Below are 17,124 nucleotides of genomic sequence, written 5' to 3'. Positions count from 1 at the left end.
CTGGCAGGTGACTATCAAGACTATCGAGGGCAAGCATGGATTTGTTCAGAACTGTATTCAGAGACCTATTCTAGAGAAAGAAACACATTAAAGATACACTGTATAATTTCATTGTATAAAGTGAAATTATCCTATCCTATTAATTCTCACATTTTAAAATTATTATGCTGTTTTACTAAGATGTTGTACTTAAAATGAACACAACACACCACCCCCCTACCCCCTGTCCAGTGCACACTTCTTGTCTGTGCACTTTGGGGGGGCGCGGAGGAGAGTGTCTGTTTACACTACACTATTTCACATCTGTGGAAGTTTGTTTAATCGCCAAAGTCTTCTCTAAAAACATTAGACTCTAAACCACTACTGCTCCATAGGCCCACACAGACGTAGGAAAGCACAGAAGCTTTTCTGAAAACTTTTAAAGGACTAAACATTCAGGAAGCCTGTTTCAGCACCAAAGCCACACAATTCTTACTCTCACTGATTTTTAGTAAGACTTCGATGAAGCCTTTAGTCTTTATTGTCGTCTTTCATGACATTAATTGCTGAACTTGGCCCATGTTTACCCACTTACCATCCACTCAGATGCCCTACGGTTCTATATACCAGTTGGCAGACTCATGAGATTATTTTTTTGATGCATTTCAGACAAACAGATAATATTGTGTGGAAGCACAGTCCTAATTCTGACAGGCAAAGCTATGCTATCCTTCACTGGAACATGTGGCAGTTATAGCAGTAAACCTACTAGATAAGTTACTCATCGTTAATAAGGAGTCTGCTTTTTCAGCATAGCAATGCTCCACCTTTATGGTGGTTAAGAAACTTGTGTGTGTTAATTTGGCACGTATATTATTTCTCCTCACTCAAAATACAGAAGATAAAAATTGGGTCAGAAATGCTAAATTGCATTGTATGTCAGTATTGCTTGCTATGCTATTTAAAAAATTGGTAATTCTTTAAAATAAAATTTTAGGTTAAGATCCCATTTTTCTTTACATGAGAAAGAAAGTGAGGCTTTCCAAAGTTCACTCTTTAAAGTTATTTAGCACAGTTAAATAGTTCTAGGCAATAAAAGAAGCATGAAGAATAAGGAGTGTGGAGAAGTGAGCAGTGCAAAACATTACTGTCTCCTTTGTATCGTAAAAAGGAAGGGAAGTTGCAGAAACACTTAGTTTTGTGCTTCTACAAGCCACTAACATTCTTGTATTCCCTTCTTTTTTTCCTTGTGTGTTGGCTGATTTTGGGATGGACTGTTCCATTGAGGCATTTCAGGAGCTTTCAATAGAAGAAAGATGCACATCCAACAGAAGTTAGTAAAAATATACTCGAGCAGCTCTACGATTGTAATCATACTGGCACCACAAAACAATCCGAGCTGGCCACCTACATCAGCTGTAATAGAAGGAAATAAACATATGTCATCCTAAGTATTTGGTTTAGTCTAGCGAGCAAACAAACCCCTGCCTGGTTCAAGTGTTAAATATATTCAATATACATAATCCATCACTTTAAGAAAACAGAATTAATATTCTTAAGAATGTTTATTGGAGAAGACTAATGTGTTTCTTAAAATTCTAAATAAAGCACGTACAAGCCAACACATCCTGCTGTGAAACAGATACTTGACATATTTCCTACTTCTATGCCTTTTTAACCGTTCTCTTGCTTCTCCTCCCCGTGTTCTCCCTCTCCTCTCCAAACTCCATAAACTTCACTATTCTTACAGTCCTGCATGTGATATAGCTGTAAACTAGTGCCGAACAAAATTCTTACTCTCAGCTGCTGTCCGTGCTGCAGGTTCTTTAATGGAATGACAAGCGACTATAAAAAGTGACCATGGGGCAGACATGATTATTACCATTATAATCCAAAAGGTATTGCTTTTTGTTTAGAAGCCCACATAGGCTATGACTCGGGAGAGGAGAGAATAAAAAACCAGGTTGGTTTGTGGTTCTTTTTAATTATTTTTAGATTAATTATTAATCAGCAATAAAATATTAAACATGCACTTACCAAGTAACTCAGACATTGTCAAGGCCTTCTGCTGCTGTGTTATTTTGTAGCTCAGATCATGATATTTAATGTCAATACGCACAAGGTTCTGCCTAATGACAAATACATACAGTATTACCTGAGCCAGTCAGGAGCGCTGTTCATTTTTATCAGCATGGACCGAGTGCAGGGAGAGTGATGGTGTCTTTTAAAGAACAGTTAGATGAGTGTTACCAAAATTAGTTAGATGACTGAAGAAAAAAAATGTGTCCTAGTAATAACAGGAGCTTATCAGAGGAGTAGTAGTAACTCTAGATCTGTACTGTGAGATAGACTTGTACTTTCAAAGGGTCACAGAGGTAAGCGTGAGTGGAAGTGTCACACGTTCTGACCTACAGCAGATACGGTGCTTGGAAGTGTACTCTACCACTCTTGATTATGTGCAGCTGCATATTTAATTGCACTTATTTCAAAGAGCATGGTTGTGCAGAAGAACCCTTGTCCTATACTCGGATGTTTGGTTCTATCCTCTGCTAATAGCCTCGCTTACCTAATTATATTCTTGCCCGCTGCAAAAGCGGAAGAGTAGGTAAATCTCAGTTGGAGCAAGACCCGTGGAATGATTCAGTGTGAGTAAAGAGCTCATCTTTATGGTATCATGTCTGCAGAAAGTTTTTGCCTAACTCCTAAATAGAATATAAACATAACAGTTGTGGAATTGAACAGACGCAAAAACTGATGGCACATCATGTTGTGACCTTTTGGAATGAAAATAGCGAGTATTTTTCAGAAGTGTGAACAGTGACAGATTTTTGGGTTGACAGTGATAATGAGCTCATTAACAATATTAGTGAAAATAAAGTATTTGCTACACAAAACAATCGCTTCTATCTCTTTGGGTGATAATTCTAAAACTTGGGTAGCACTCACTAATAAAAATATTCTTATTCTCATAGCTTCTATTAATTAGACTTCCTACCATTATTGTGGAGTTGCCAGCAGAACTATCCAATAAATATTTAACTTTTCTCTTCTTGCATATTCAGAAATCAATAGATCTCTGTGTTTTATAGTTCGGAATACGTACTTGTTAATACATGGGCAGGATTCCTATTGGTTAAGGCTTGGTAACGGGGGAATGTTCTGTATTTTCACTTGCTTAATTGAATAATTACTGGGTTGCGCATGATGTTTACACACAATAAAATAATCAACAAAGATAAAACACCCTCAAAGGATTAATATCTTTTACATATAACAACAGGTTTAATTTTCATAATCTTCACTGGGGACAGACTTTTTAATAGGGCCTGTAGTGATAGGAGCAGGGGTAATGGTTTTAAACTAAAAAAGGGTACATTCAGACTAGATATAACAGAGAAATTTTTCACAATGAGGGCGGTGAAACACTGGAACGGGTTGCTCAGAGAGGTGGTGGAGGCCCCATCCCTGGAAACATTCAAGACCAGGTTGGATGGGGCTCCGAGCAACCTGATCTGGTTAGCGATGTCCCTGCTCACTGCAGGAGGGTTGGACTAGATGACCTCTGAAGGTCCCTTCCAACCCAGGCTATTCTATGATTCATATAGTTCCTGTTCCCATATAAACATATGCAAGCATTTGCAGACTGATGGCTTCAAGAGTGAGAAAACTGAAGTCACTGAAATGACGAAACACTCGGATATTTCATTAGCCAAATTTTCTACAGTTCTTTATAAACATACTTTGATGTTGTGGATATCATGAGTTCATGTAGCACCTGTTTTAATACTTATTTGTACTGCTGACATGTCTGTGAGCAAGAGGCAGTTCAGTCAATAAAACTGTATTAAATGCTCTTTAGCAACTAGATTGTATCTTTCTAGCAAAAAAATCTGGAAATAATTCTATTTTTGGATATATAATGCTTGTATTTGCAGGGAAATCTGGCATCAATTTATTATATTGTAACAGTAAGGCACATACATGCTATTAAAGCATAAGCATATATGATACCTCTTCTATGAATTTAAAAGTATGCAGATTATGCCAGCTCAGTGCTACTACTGAGTCACACAGCTCTATGCATAACATAAGTTCTAGCACCATTTCCTGGATGAAAGGTGTAGGCAATACTGTTGAGACATGTTTTCACATTAGGAGGTCTCTTCTTTTGGGTATAGACCTACTTTCTTTTGCTGTATAGTGTTTTCAGTCACACAGGTAGAACCATGCTATTTCGTTCTTTTGCTACGTCATGACAGTTACTATTGTACCAAATATTCTCTAAGTAACTTTTGTAATATAAATGGTATTAGTGGATTCTATTAACAATAGATTATTAAATTTGTGACGTTATTGCTATGATAAAACCCAGCTCTAGTGCTTATGAAGCTTCCTTTGGGAATGGGTTGAGAGAATGGAGAACAACTTTATATAGCATCTGTTTAGGTTGTTCATTGACTGCAGTTGCGGAAGGATGAAGATTTGTCTGATGGATGGATTGCTCAAATGGACTGTGGATAGGTTTTATAACCCTGCCCTTTCTTTATTCTTAATTGTGAAAGTGATCAAAAACCTTTGTTCTAAAAGATCACTGACACAGAAGGTAATTGAGAACATTATTTTTTAATTGCAGTATCTGTTTTATGTTATCCACAAGTCTTAGATGTATCTATTATAGATATTTGAATATGTATAGATCTTAAGCAATTTTGGCTAAGAGATTCTTTTATCTCACAGAAAAAGTTACTAACACCACACATAAGAATACCTTTTTAAAAGGTTATATTTAAATCATATGCTCTATTAGCACACTTAAAAGTAATTGATAATTTATTAGACAAGGTGTTAAGCAAGATTACCTGATGTATTCTGGGCTTTTCTTCAGTTTTGCAGACAAGTATTTTATGGCTTTTTGTCCTCCAAAACTTGAATAGGTGACAGTGGTAGGATAATCTGTTTCTTCGCATGGGGCAGGGCAAGTGGAATTGTGGGTTCCTACTGTGCATAACCCTTTTATCTCTATATCATCTGAAATTTCAGGAGAAAGAATTTATGTAATATTTCTAAAAAAGCACACAGTTTAAAAACTTACTCTAAAACTTACAAAATTACTTTTAACTGACTTTGAGAAATGTATGGCTTAGTTATCCTGAGAAAAGTGGATACTTATCAGTTTTGAATGAACAAATAAGTGTTTGTAACTGGCATTTGGGTAATAAGTAATGAGGGCTGAGATTTTTTTTGGTCACTTTTTCCAAAGAAATTCAGCACCTGTCAGTCTTTCCACCTTCATTAGGGCTTTATGTGCTTATTATTTCTCATCCACAGTTAAACAGTAGGACAGCAAACAACTTTCCATGTTCTGTGCTAGCTTTCTGATTACATACTAAGTATATAGTCCTTGGTCTTGATGCCTTGGTGCCTGCCTAGCTCATTGCAGTGCACAGAAACAGCTTCCAGAGCAATGCCAGTTGTAGTTTACTATCATCTGATAACTACATAAAAATCTTAGGAAGCTATGTTGACTTTACCTTAACCCCTGCCTGCTATTTGATAATTGGGCTTAAGACAGTTAAGAGAGCTTAGGAGCAGCTTTGTTTCTTCAAATACCAAAGACAAGTCACAAAATTCTGCAGGTCTGGCTGCTCATGAAAGTGGGGAGCCATTCCTCTGACAGGGCTCTAACAAAGAAAGCATTATAGAAGACTGGGGAAGCCGGAGAAAATTCATGTAGAATAAAAATGGTAAGGCATAAATATTTCCTAAAGCATAAACCATCACGCAAAGCCATCTGGTACTCTGCGATGAGTACCATAACCTCCTGCTTGTGATGCTCTATTTTTCCTGGTGCAGTGGCGGCCGTTGTGTCTGTTCCCTCTGCGTAGCCGGCCTTTAGAGTTACTAAAATAAATGCTCTTGCAAACAGCAGGTCCCACAGGTACTGGGTCTCAGTGTGCTGTCATTTGAGATTTTGTTATCACATGTCTAACCTCTCCTGCACTGTCAAAGGAGACTTAAAACCTGACTTGGGGTCCTGGGGACCAGACACCTACAAGCCAGGTTCACCATGTACAGTTCTGTGATGACAGTTCCTTCTGGGCTCCAGCTCTGAAACCTATCCATCCTTGATAGGACTTAGGGGACATTTCTGTTTATGGCTCAGTGGTTTCTTTGAAACTTGGTCACAGAATATCCATTAAATAAAATAACATCCATATTTCTGCCATGACAGGCTATCAAAATTCATGTATATAAGAATGTGAACTTAGTGGAATCTATTTCAAAAGAGCCATGGGGAAAAAGAAATAGTCATTTTTCCTAGTGATAAATCTTGCCTGAATGTTGCACACACCTAATCAAAACAGAAATAACCCGCCCCCACAGGTCCCCCAAAATTTGTTAATCTACTTGCTATCTTAATCATCCATTTTTTTGGGAAGGGAGAGTCACGTTACATAGCAGAATCCAAAACAATTAAAAAGGAGGCTTTCTAAAGTTCATGAGAAGTTACTTCTCAGATTACCACATGGAATGTTTTCCAGAAAGTCTGTTGTAGTGATTTACAAATTTCATATCTACTGTGTGCAGGTTATTTGCTTATGGAAATGAATTGCATTTGGAGCCCTCTAAAAATACATAGTTCATTTTACTTTTGAAAAGATAAAATCTTAAAGTCCAGTGATTTGGGGTTATATTTTCTATCAATTAGTGAATCTGTTATTACTGTGCTGTTCACTTTTCTGTCACAAACAATAAGAATACATTGGAGCCAGAAGGATGATATCATGAAGATGCAAAAATGCAAGCCAGAGGCTTGATAACTGAAAACAGATTAATTGAAGATTCTTTCGTTTTAAACCATTTCTGATTACTAAAATGAATTCTTATGGTTTTTTAGTTGGCATCTATTTACTGCTATGTCTGGCCTCTATTTTCAGAATATTAAATGAACTGGGATGTACTCTATTTCAGTACTAATTTCAGTATTTTTTTTTAATTTATAGATATTTTCTACTATGAGGAATTATCTTAGAAAATTTGAAGTTATTACTTACAGACTGCTGGATAAACACAATTGTAAAACTTCAGCAGATCACATTCTGTTCCATTTCCTTAAAAATAAACCACAAACTTTAGGAACATCAATTAACAATCTAACCCTTAGCTCTGCTTGTACTAAACTGAAATGTAATATGTCATCACAGCCTGCTCACCACTTCGCGTTTGTCATTATACAACTGGGAAATCAATTCAGGTGGGCACAGTGCAACACCAGCAGGGGTACCTGGTGAGGAGAGACAACAGACCAAGCCAGGAGGCTTGCTGTTGGATCAAACACTTTTATTATGTGTGCCAGCCAGAACTGCCTTTAAGCTTCTGGCTCACTCTTTGTGTTAGCTTGCTAAAGCCAGGAATATCTGTTTTTTTCCTAGTGGAAATGAAAAAAGCAAAGTAGCGTAGCTGGGTTATACGATTACACCCCACGTGTTTCAGCAAAAGCTTTGAACTTCATGCAAGCACTGTGTGGAGACCTAAGGGGTAAGGTAGCACCCTGAGCTAACAGCAAAATTTTCAGATTTCAGGTGGTCTCAGTTTCACCCCAATTTTTTTCCCTTGCATGGAAATATTCCTTAGCAGTTTAGCACACAGTTAAAGAAGGCATTGCCCTCCTTTAACTGCCACTGTTTAAAGCTCTCACCCTGGGTATGGGAGACCTAGACTTAATTTCCTTCTCAAATACCTTTCCAGGAGATTGCCAACCTCCTTTCCAAGAGGCTGTCAAACAAACAGGCTAGACATTACTCATTAATCAGTCCCTTAGTGAAAACATTCTACCTTGCTTGGGGGTATTTAAAAATACACTGAGTCAGGAAGCGCAGGCATGATGGTGGCTTTCTTGCCCAATAATTGTGAAAAAAAGAGCTGCGAGAGCAGAGATTTGGGTTCCAGCTCTTGGTTCAGAGAGAGTTGACAGTACTAGCGTTACTTTTAATGCTGAAAAGGTGGGAGGGAGGAGACTGGCCAGGGGTCAGTGTTACTGCTTTACATTTCTAGAGTGATTAAGGTGCCTGGAGGGGAGTATTACAGCACCCGTACTCTGCACTTCGGGCAGATGGGATGGCTCAGTGCAGACTTTTGGCTTTTGCAGAGCCCTCTTCTGGTGCCAGAATCCTTCCATGGTTCATGTGGGGGACCTCGCTTTCTGTCTTCAAGCAATGAATTCTGCTGCAGCCACTAAACACCTGCAAAGTAGGTTTTCTGAGGTACATGTGAAAAATCTATGACTTCTTGTGGATTTAGTTCCAGCTTTTTAGGAAGCCAGGTTGAGGACTACAGACTTGTGTCACAGCCCAGAAGCATAATCTTTTCTTTCAAGTTTTTTGTTCTGTATCCTAAGAATAGCCAATGACCCAGATGCTAGGTCTAGAGCTGACCAAATATCCTCCTTGTTTTCTCTGAATTAAAAAAAAAAAAAAAAGACAAATTTATATAATTTTAATTAATCCCAGCTGTAGATATCCATCAAGCATGTGCCCCATCTCCTTTGCTGTTCAATAGCAGATGAGGTCTCCTAGCAAGACTATCAGTGTATGGTATGATGATATTCCTGAGAAATACCTGGAAGAATGAATGGCAAACAGCCACATCGGTCCTGTATGTACTGGGCTTTGCATTCCTGCAAACATCCATTGGTACTATAAATCTTGTGGTACTGAAGCTTTATATCAGGCTTGCACTCTCCCCATGGGTATTCTTGAATAATTGACTGTAGGGTAATAATAACAGAAGATATAACTTTTGTTGTCTCTGTTTTAAATGTAGATATTATTTTGTCACATTTTAAAGTGCTGAAGGAAGCCTGTTGAAGACATAAGCAGTAACATTGTGATTTAATTGGAGTCAATGACAGTTCATGGTTTTGGGATTATAAAATCATCTCCTCTCTCTCTCAGCAAAAGTAGGACCTGATCAGACAGCCCAGTGCTGAAGGGTAGCCCACTCCACTGGGATTACACTAGGAATCCGAGGCAACCTTAATGGTGACAGAATGTGTTGCTGGGGAAATGCTGTGTCCTTGTATCATTATATGTCAGCGAGACATACATGTTAGGAAAGAAAGGCTGACTTTAATAGATACAGATTATGAAGACCAAAGACATCCCCCTCCCGCCCCCCAAAATAGCAGCAACTTTCTTTGTGTCTGGAGGAAATGTTATTTTTAGGAGTCACCTTGGCATGGTAAATATTTTAACTTCCAAAATGTCTAATTCATTGTCACACTTCAGAAGAGAATTAGAGCCAGTAAACATCAATATTTCTTCTTGATGGACAAAGATCTTACCTTAAGCTGGCGGATTGCGACCTGTGCGTGCATGCCGACCGGTGTTAATAAGCCTAAACCATCAAAGCGTGGAAGCTCTTTGGGTGAATGGATAACAAAAGTTATACCAGCATCAGTAGAACCAAGAGCAGGTTCATCAGTGAATTGTTCCTGATACAAAAAGAATTATTTAAAATAGTTTTGGCTTTGCTTACCATCTGAAGCTTTAGCTGTATTTAAAATGGTACTATGCTTTTGTTTAATCTGGTCTTGTATCTCTAGTCACATTTTTGGCAATTTGCAGAAAAGTATAGAGGCAAACTGACTTGAATTTCCTTTGTTGATTACCTCTGTGGGTTTCCTTGAGTTACTATAAACTTTCAGGTTTTTTATTCATTCTATCATCTCCCAGTTTCAAAAGCAAGAAGGCATAGATGAACATTTACCCATAACTTGGATATTCACTCCTTTTACTTGCAACTACCCATCACATTTCAGCAAACTTTCCATTACCCTCTCCAGAACCTGTCATTCCTGTGTCATAATTCCTAGGGAACAAAAGTGAATGTCTAAGTCATTTATCACTCTAGATTTTAGTTCTCTTCTCTGATCTCACAAGACGATATTCCCTGAGTTTTCTGGTTTTTTTGTTGGTCAAAGACCATTCTAATAAGGTCAGAGACTATTTACAGTGCAAAGATCAGATCTTAGCTGGCATTGAGCACTTATAGCTGCTGCAACTAAAATTGAGTACTGCTTGGAAATTGGCACCATATGTCCTTCCCTACTGGGCCTTTTATTAAAATGAAATTATGTTACTGTGAAGTGCTTGTATAAAATTAAATTACTGCTCTGATGACATGTTTCAATTGTAGGTGAACTGTGTGTATAAACATACCTACGCTCACTCACAACTTTCAGAACCATTGAGCTGGGGACAGAGTCAATAATAATTCTGACTTTAAAGCTGTATCGGATCTTTCCTTTAAAATACGCTCTCACTCAGAAATAGTCCCAATCCAGAATTCTGTGTGTGAAATTCTGAAAGTTTGTGTAAAACCAACCAACCAAAACCGGAAACCCATACCCCAAACAAAGCACCCCTACTCATCTATAAGTTATTACATGATTTGTTATTTATAATCATGAGGATAGCTGTACCTGTTGGACATCAAAAAGCAAATGTAAGCCTCTTCCAGACAAACTCACTCTTCTTCCTGGAAGATCATTCTGATTAAAAGTAAAGCAGTTTCCGTATTCAGTGAAAACATGTTCAAAGTCCTTCAGTAAAGGAAAATAGGGAAGAAAATGAAAGCAAGATCACTTGAAGTTTCCTTAGTGAATTACAATGCAGGAGATGGACTACTGCGGTTGTGGTTATGGGTTTTTTTTTTTTCCCCCCCAAAGGCGTTGCTAAATATTACAATCAGAAAAGTGGTAATTGGTGGAAATATTAAAAAAGTATTTCATCCCTTTCTGTAGACAATGAAGTTTAAAGGAGAAATTTCATATTGTTTATTAATACCTATGAGCTACTGAGAATCATTAAATGAGGTCCTGTTTTTTTTCTATACCTGTTACATTATAGAGAAATTATATATTCAAACCCAACTTTTTAAATCTTTCCAATAGATGTTTAGTAAAGTCTGTTTCAGAACTAAATGTTGTGTTATATATGAAAGTAAAATGTTTGCATTTTTTCCCAAAGCCACCTTGTCATTTAATATGACTGCATCTCATTGCTTTAGTTTTAATTAGCACTAGTGTCTTTCAGTTAAGAGAACTCGCCAATGCCTAGTTGTGGAAGCTACAGCATAACAAAGGTTAGATTAGTCTGAAAGAATATACACCTGACTTTTCTGTTCTCATTTTCTTTTTAAGTTTGGAATTACTCTATGGAAGAATTGACATAAAAATGGGGTGATCGTGTTCTTTGCCTGTTGTCCAAAATTCGAAAAGATGGGCTATTTCCATCCTATTATTTAAAATTCCTGTGGACTCTGCATATAGTTACCCTGGTTGTCTATATTCTTGACCTCAAGAACAAAACCACACCATCATGTCATGCAAAAAACTCTGTTCAAGCTGATCTTCGTTACAGGCCATTTATGGAAAAGGTTGTTAGATACAGCCTGGAGGTATGACAGCTTTCCAAGGCTGCTCTCTGTGCAGAAGTGGCACCAGGCAGAAAGCAGTTTAGACTGAAATCCCATTTTACAGCTCAGGGGGTCCAGCAGGGTGTCTCTGCAGTCAGTGGAAGAATCAGGGTCCTCAGGGTGATTTAGAGCAGTATTTTTTTTTTTCCATTCGCTGACTGTAAAGGGAAAACAGGGGAGTAGCTGGCAAAGCTAGATGTCTCAAGTTGAGTGGGAAGAATACATCCCTTTCCCCTCCTTCGTGCTACTGTTTTAGTAAAATAAACATATTTACCTGTGGGTAACATGGCTTTCCAAAAAATTCACATTCTAGCAATGTGCTGCTGTTCAGATAAAACCCATTTTTCCTTGTAAACTCTTTGATGCTGAAGTTCTGGTTCCCAAGAAGGAAATCATTTAGCTCTTGAGAATATTTATCTTCCACAGCAAATTTTTGGAGAACTCCAGACACAATGTTCCAAATTATAAAAATTACTTTGAGGTTGTTTACTGCATGAGCTTGAAACCTGTCAGTGGGAAGGAGAAAAAATTGCTTGGAGTTCTGCAGAGTTACAGGGCTGATCTCAAGGCTACTCTTGCCAAATCTGTGACACAATTTGTTGTCTGCTTGCAAACTATAAGTGATTCTTGCCTACCACGTTGCACTTTGATTGCTACAACATGAATGAACAATATAGTCTACATTTCTAGGAAAGTATTTTCCATATCTGAAAACAGAAAATGGACATCTTCCCGTGGCTGTTCTGGTCAGTCATATTGGAAACATTTCTGTTGCGTGTGGTTGGTTTTTCGTTTATTATTTTTTTAATAAACCCGAGTAGATTAGCCATCTGCAAAAGCCAACAACCATATCTGTAGAACTGATGGCAAGCTGAACAATTGCATTTACATGTGGGAAACTAGCTGGGAGGAGCTGTTCCTTTAAGAAAAACTGTCTTCCATCATTCAGAAAATTGATGTCTAAGTGTATTTGCAGTAATCTCATATACCTGCTTTACTAAGGCACTACACCCCGGTGTAGAGACAGTCTACCTTCCCATGAGCTCTGTGGCTGGTGGCACAGTGGTGTAAACCAAGGGTGATCCTTATTCCTAGAATCCTCTTGAAAAATCTCAAAAACATGATGAGGCGTTGGAGGCGCTTTCCTGATGTACAGCATTGAAGTCCTTTATTGAAGTAAAGTAAGGGTTTACAGAACTGTTATAAGTTTGAAAAGAGAATAAACACAGATGAAACTACAATACCATGTTCTTCAGAATTGCCATTTTATGTAATCCTATTTTTAAAAAATATCAATGTATTTGAATAATAGATCTTAGTGCCCCAACTTAAGGAAGAATGGTAGAAACAACTCTTCACAACTGAATTTGAGTCAAAAAATAAGAACAAAGGTAGATCTGTGCCTCTTCGTCCTGCCAACAAAAAAATCTGGTTCCTAAACAGAAGGGAAGGATAAACACAGCATGAACAACAGATGGACGTGGCAGCAAACTGTCGCTTAGGCGGAGAACTGCCGTGCTCAGTAGCTGACTATTTACTTACAATGTGCTGCCGCTATAGTTACAAGAAGTGAGGCATTTTTATAATAGACTGCCCACTGTAATCAAGAGGGACGTCTGTCCGCAGTGCGTGTCGCGCGGTACAGCCCAGGACGGCTTTATGTGGGGCAATGGGAAGGAGGCATAGGTGAGGCAGAACAGCTCCAGGTATTTGAGACTTGGACTTCTGGCTGGTTCCGCCAGCAAAAGGTAGACAATAAGAAAACTTAAAACTCTTGAGGAAACAACGTGGGTAAACTTTCTGTAGTTCTAAATCTGTTCCTAAATTACATATTCACTCTAAAAATCAGGCTGTGGGTTTATTACATTATTGCCAAAGTGGCTGCATCTGAATCTTGGCCGTTATTTTCAAATGTAGAAATCTGTAGTGAAGTTCCTGCTTAGATACATGACTTCCAAACAAACCAAATGCTTCCCTCCTGCAAATCCCACTGACATCAGCTGGAACAGTAAAGGCTGAGCACCTCTGGGGAAAAAGAAAAAAGTATCTATTTTGCCTAAGATTTCTACATTTGTAGGAGGTTTCTATTTGAATCTCTCTATTTGCAAATCTTGTCTTTTATTTTTAACTTGGATGTGACTCATGGCTGGCCCTTAGTTACACTGTAGAAGCAACACTCATGCACAGAAGAACACCACCAGAGAGGTTTTTCTGCTCCAACTTGTGTTGAAGGAGGGGGAAGATTAAAAAAACAACCTCCCTTCCTTGATTCTTGTATTTTCCTCTTCATTTAAATCTCATGTGGTGGGATGGAAGACGTGCCCCCTCAGAGTCATATTTTCCTTGTTTTATGTGATTTTTTTCAAGCAAGTTGTGGAACCTGACTGCTTTCAGATGAAGGGGTGTTGCCTCTCAAGAGCAAACAACAAACATAATTTTTACCTGTTCAAGTTGCAAAAAGTCACAGCAGGGAATTTGACGTTTTCCACATACTGAACTACCACTGTAGTTGTGGTTGGCCAGCTGAAGTAGTAGATGAAGCGACTGCAGATTTGCCAAATAGCAATGGCAAGACAGCTCGCGACTATGAACAGCCACAGCACCTTGCGGGTCTTGCTCTGCATTTGGACAATATTATGCACTCCATGAAATGAAGTGGATGAGGCAAACTCCTGATGATACCTCCTTCTGTCTTCCAAATGTGGCAGCAGTTTCTTTATTAGGTACGATCGTATCTTTTCCAATATTCCTTAATATGGAACAAAATGAAAGCACATTTTTAAAACTAGCATTTAAATGGAACTTAAGAAAGGAAACCATGTAATTTTGATAGTGGAAAGCAGTTGTAAAATTCCTCTTTAATTGTAAATTCTCTTTTTAAGTCGTGAACTTGCTTCTGAGGATGGAAGAGGTGTGTGCTGGGAGATGAGCTCAGTGCTGCCTGAGAACCGACCATATCTTGCAATATTTTAATGACACAATTTTTTAAGCACATTGCTATAAATGAATGGTTCCACTTCTGTGGAAAGGATTGTGCTACGACATACCTCAGTGATGTAAAACCACAGGTTTCTGTGAACCTACTGTAAAAAGCTAAGCATCTGATTTTTACAGTAACATCCTGTTAAAGGCCTGGTCCTTCATACTTGCTCTGAGAAATAAGGTAAAAAGGGAATGATATGGAATGATATGAAAGGGAATTTCACTCTTTCACTATGAAGAGTTTCTGGATAAAACTCAAAAAGTTACAGGTTCAAAATGACATCTAATCTCTTTTTGTATAGGTTCGTACTTGTCTGATTTCATAACTTTGAAACAGGAATGGTTTTAGTTTTCTACAAACTGATGTTAAAAAAAAAAACCAACGCAAGCCATTTTAAAATCTAAGTTTAAGAGTCATAACAGTAATGAATATAATCAATACCTGGAAATGTAGTAATTTTCTTATGCTTGTTGCTGGATGATCTTTTAAGCATGGATTTGAACCAAATGTGCTCTCTCAAAACATCCAAATGAGGGAAACTTAATAAGACCTTTCCTGTATTTACTCATAATTGGACCAGTCTCTTTGCAAAGTGCTTCACTTACAGATTGTTATCCGCTACTTTATTCTGTCATTAAGAAAGTCCGTAAGAACAGTAGATCGAAGAAACTTTTGTGAGAAAATAATAAGGATCTGAAAATATATTATTTATATTGGTATTTAGCAGCAATTAAATGCTTCCCTAATTCAATTTTTTAACCAAAAAAAGAGATTTAATAGCGTGTCATGCATGGCAGGAAGAGAATATACCCTTTATAAGACTGATTTACTCAGGGCTATTACAGTTGGGCAAAGGGACAAAGGGATGTTAGGAGGCCTCTGCCAAAGCTATTGTGACCACATCAGCACTCTGGGATGTTGCTTTGATCTCTGCACAGTCTCTGGACTGCGATAATGAAATCCCAGATGGAGCTGGGTTTCAAAATATTTGTGAAGGGAAAGAATTTTCTTTATGTTGTTTTTTAAAGATCTAAGAACTTTGATCATTACTGGTATAATTTACTGTGACCCCTGTTTATCATCAGACAGTTTTCTGCTGGACAACTGGTAGAAAGTTTCTCTCCTAGCTCTAGTGACTACTGGACCCCAGTGCAAAGCTGTTCAGCCATTTGTGCTTTTGTACATCGCACTGGAATGGAGTGGATTTCTGGTTTTGCTGTAGGCTTCTCTCGCACCAGCGCATGTGCGGTGGGACAAGCACTTTGTGTGTTCCCCGAATAAGAGCAGAGCAAAGTGCATTCCTGGCATGTGTCTGTCTGCTTCCCAAAGACTCCAACAAGAGAGCACAAGCAGGTCAGACCCTTTCCTCCAGGGACAGTCTGTCTGTGTGTATTTAATTCCTCCTATAGACACTGTGCGAGTAAGAGAATGAGAGCATATCCCTGCATAGAAGTTCTGTTGCCATCAAAACCCACTAGTTTTCATTATCAGCAGAAGTGTAAGTCGGAATCTATGCAGACATGCAACTGAACTGTATTTCAGCTCTTCTGCGTAGTTGCTACAGTAAGTATACGTGAAGTTTTATCTGATTGTGAAAATTTTGCTGTTAATGCATAAGATTATCTAATACACTGCTGCTTTCATTACTGTCTTTCACCAAAGGAATTAGCACTACTACTAGGTGAGTGTCTTTAAGAATCCCTATTCTACTTTCAGATTTCATTGGAAAATACTGTAATTAAAAAAAGAAAAAAATAGAAAAAAGATTTTTAACTACCCTACGCAGGGTCAAGAGGTAAATTTCTAGTATGAAATTTCTCACATGTGGTGTATTGGTAAAGAGTATGAAATGTATGAGTTGGGACTAGCCGTTTATTTGGGGATTGGGCCTGTGTATGAGGAATAGGTACATTCCACTGATACATAATTAATAATGGAATGGCTATTCCAGGTCTCAGTTAATGAATAGTAAAATAATGCAACACCATAATGGGTGGTTGTGAGATTATAAATTAACCCTTCGTCCTCTGCTGTGCAAAACTTAGGTTGTATGTATCTGGACTAAGGCTGTGTAACGAACACAGCTGAACCGGCTGCGAGTGCGTTAGAGTATCCAGGCTGCTGCTAGATAGATGGTAAGGTCTTGCAAGACCTTAGACATGTTAGACAATAAGGTCTTGAGAGCACTATGTTCTTTTAGTAGCAATACAAAGTACATTTAATGTAGGCACTACAATAAAAAAATATTTTCATCAAAGATGTGAATAAACCCAATACATATAGAAGATCCAAAGAGCAGAGGATGGATAAGTAAAAATGCAAGGAGGCAACTAAATGAGAGGAATCCGGGTCCAGGAGCAAACCACATGTTTGGAGCCAAATATAGAGCATGTGTGTAAGAACTAGTAAGGTAGCTCATACGTTCAGGATGGGCTGCAGATGCTTTGCCTCAGGAACCACTGATTACTGGAGAAGCCCTGAGAACCATCGCGGTTAGTCAGATAAACCTGATTTTCCAGTCCATGTTGTTAAAGAAGAAATTACTTCCCTGCGTATATAACCAGAGATACGTGGCTGGGGACATACTATTATGAGCTTATATAAAAACCTCAGAAATTCACAGTATCTTTAATGTTAACACTGTAAATTGAATTTAAAGGGTTTTTTTAAACTTCAGTCATCAG

At 38.1% G+C, this 17,124-nt stretch overlaps 1 protein-coding gene across 1 annotated transcript in view; it reads right to left on the bottom strand.

The window, feature by feature from the left end:
* Positions 1–1,195: 1,195 nt before the first annotated feature.
* ASIC5 (acid sensing ion channel subunit family member 5) overlaps positions 1,196–17,124 on the bottom strand; it is a 16,630-nt gene continuing 701 nt past the window's right edge. Inside the window, exons 2-10 of the mRNA XM_009636475.1 lie at positions 13,900–14,206; positions 11,732–11,963; positions 10,463–10,582; positions 9,323–9,472; positions 8,599–8,746; positions 7,035–7,091; positions 4,839–5,007; positions 2,017–2,108; positions 1,196–1,395 (exon numbers count right to left, since the gene is read on the bottom strand). Of these exons, the coding sequence (XP_009634770.1) occupies positions 1,196–1,395; positions 2,017–2,108; positions 4,839–5,007; positions 7,035–7,091; positions 8,599–8,746; positions 9,323–9,472; positions 10,463–10,582; positions 11,732–11,963; positions 13,900–14,206 (1,475 nt within the window). The remainder of the gene's footprint in view (positions 1,396–2,016; positions 2,109–4,838; positions 5,008–7,034; positions 7,092–8,598; positions 8,747–9,322; positions 9,473–10,462; positions 10,583–11,731; positions 11,964–13,899; positions 14,207–17,124) is intronic.

The sequence above is a fragment of the Egretta garzetta genome, unplaced genomic scaffold (assembly GCF_000687185.1).
Source record: "Egretta garzetta isolate BGI_Z169 unplaced genomic scaffold, ASM68718v1 scaffold114, whole genome shotgun sequence".
Taxonomy (NCBI): domain Eukaryota; kingdom Metazoa; phylum Chordata; class Aves; order Pelecaniformes; family Ardeidae; genus Egretta; species Egretta garzetta.
Note: the sequence above shows the minus strand (reverse complement) of the source record. Positions and strands in the feature narration are given on the sequence as shown.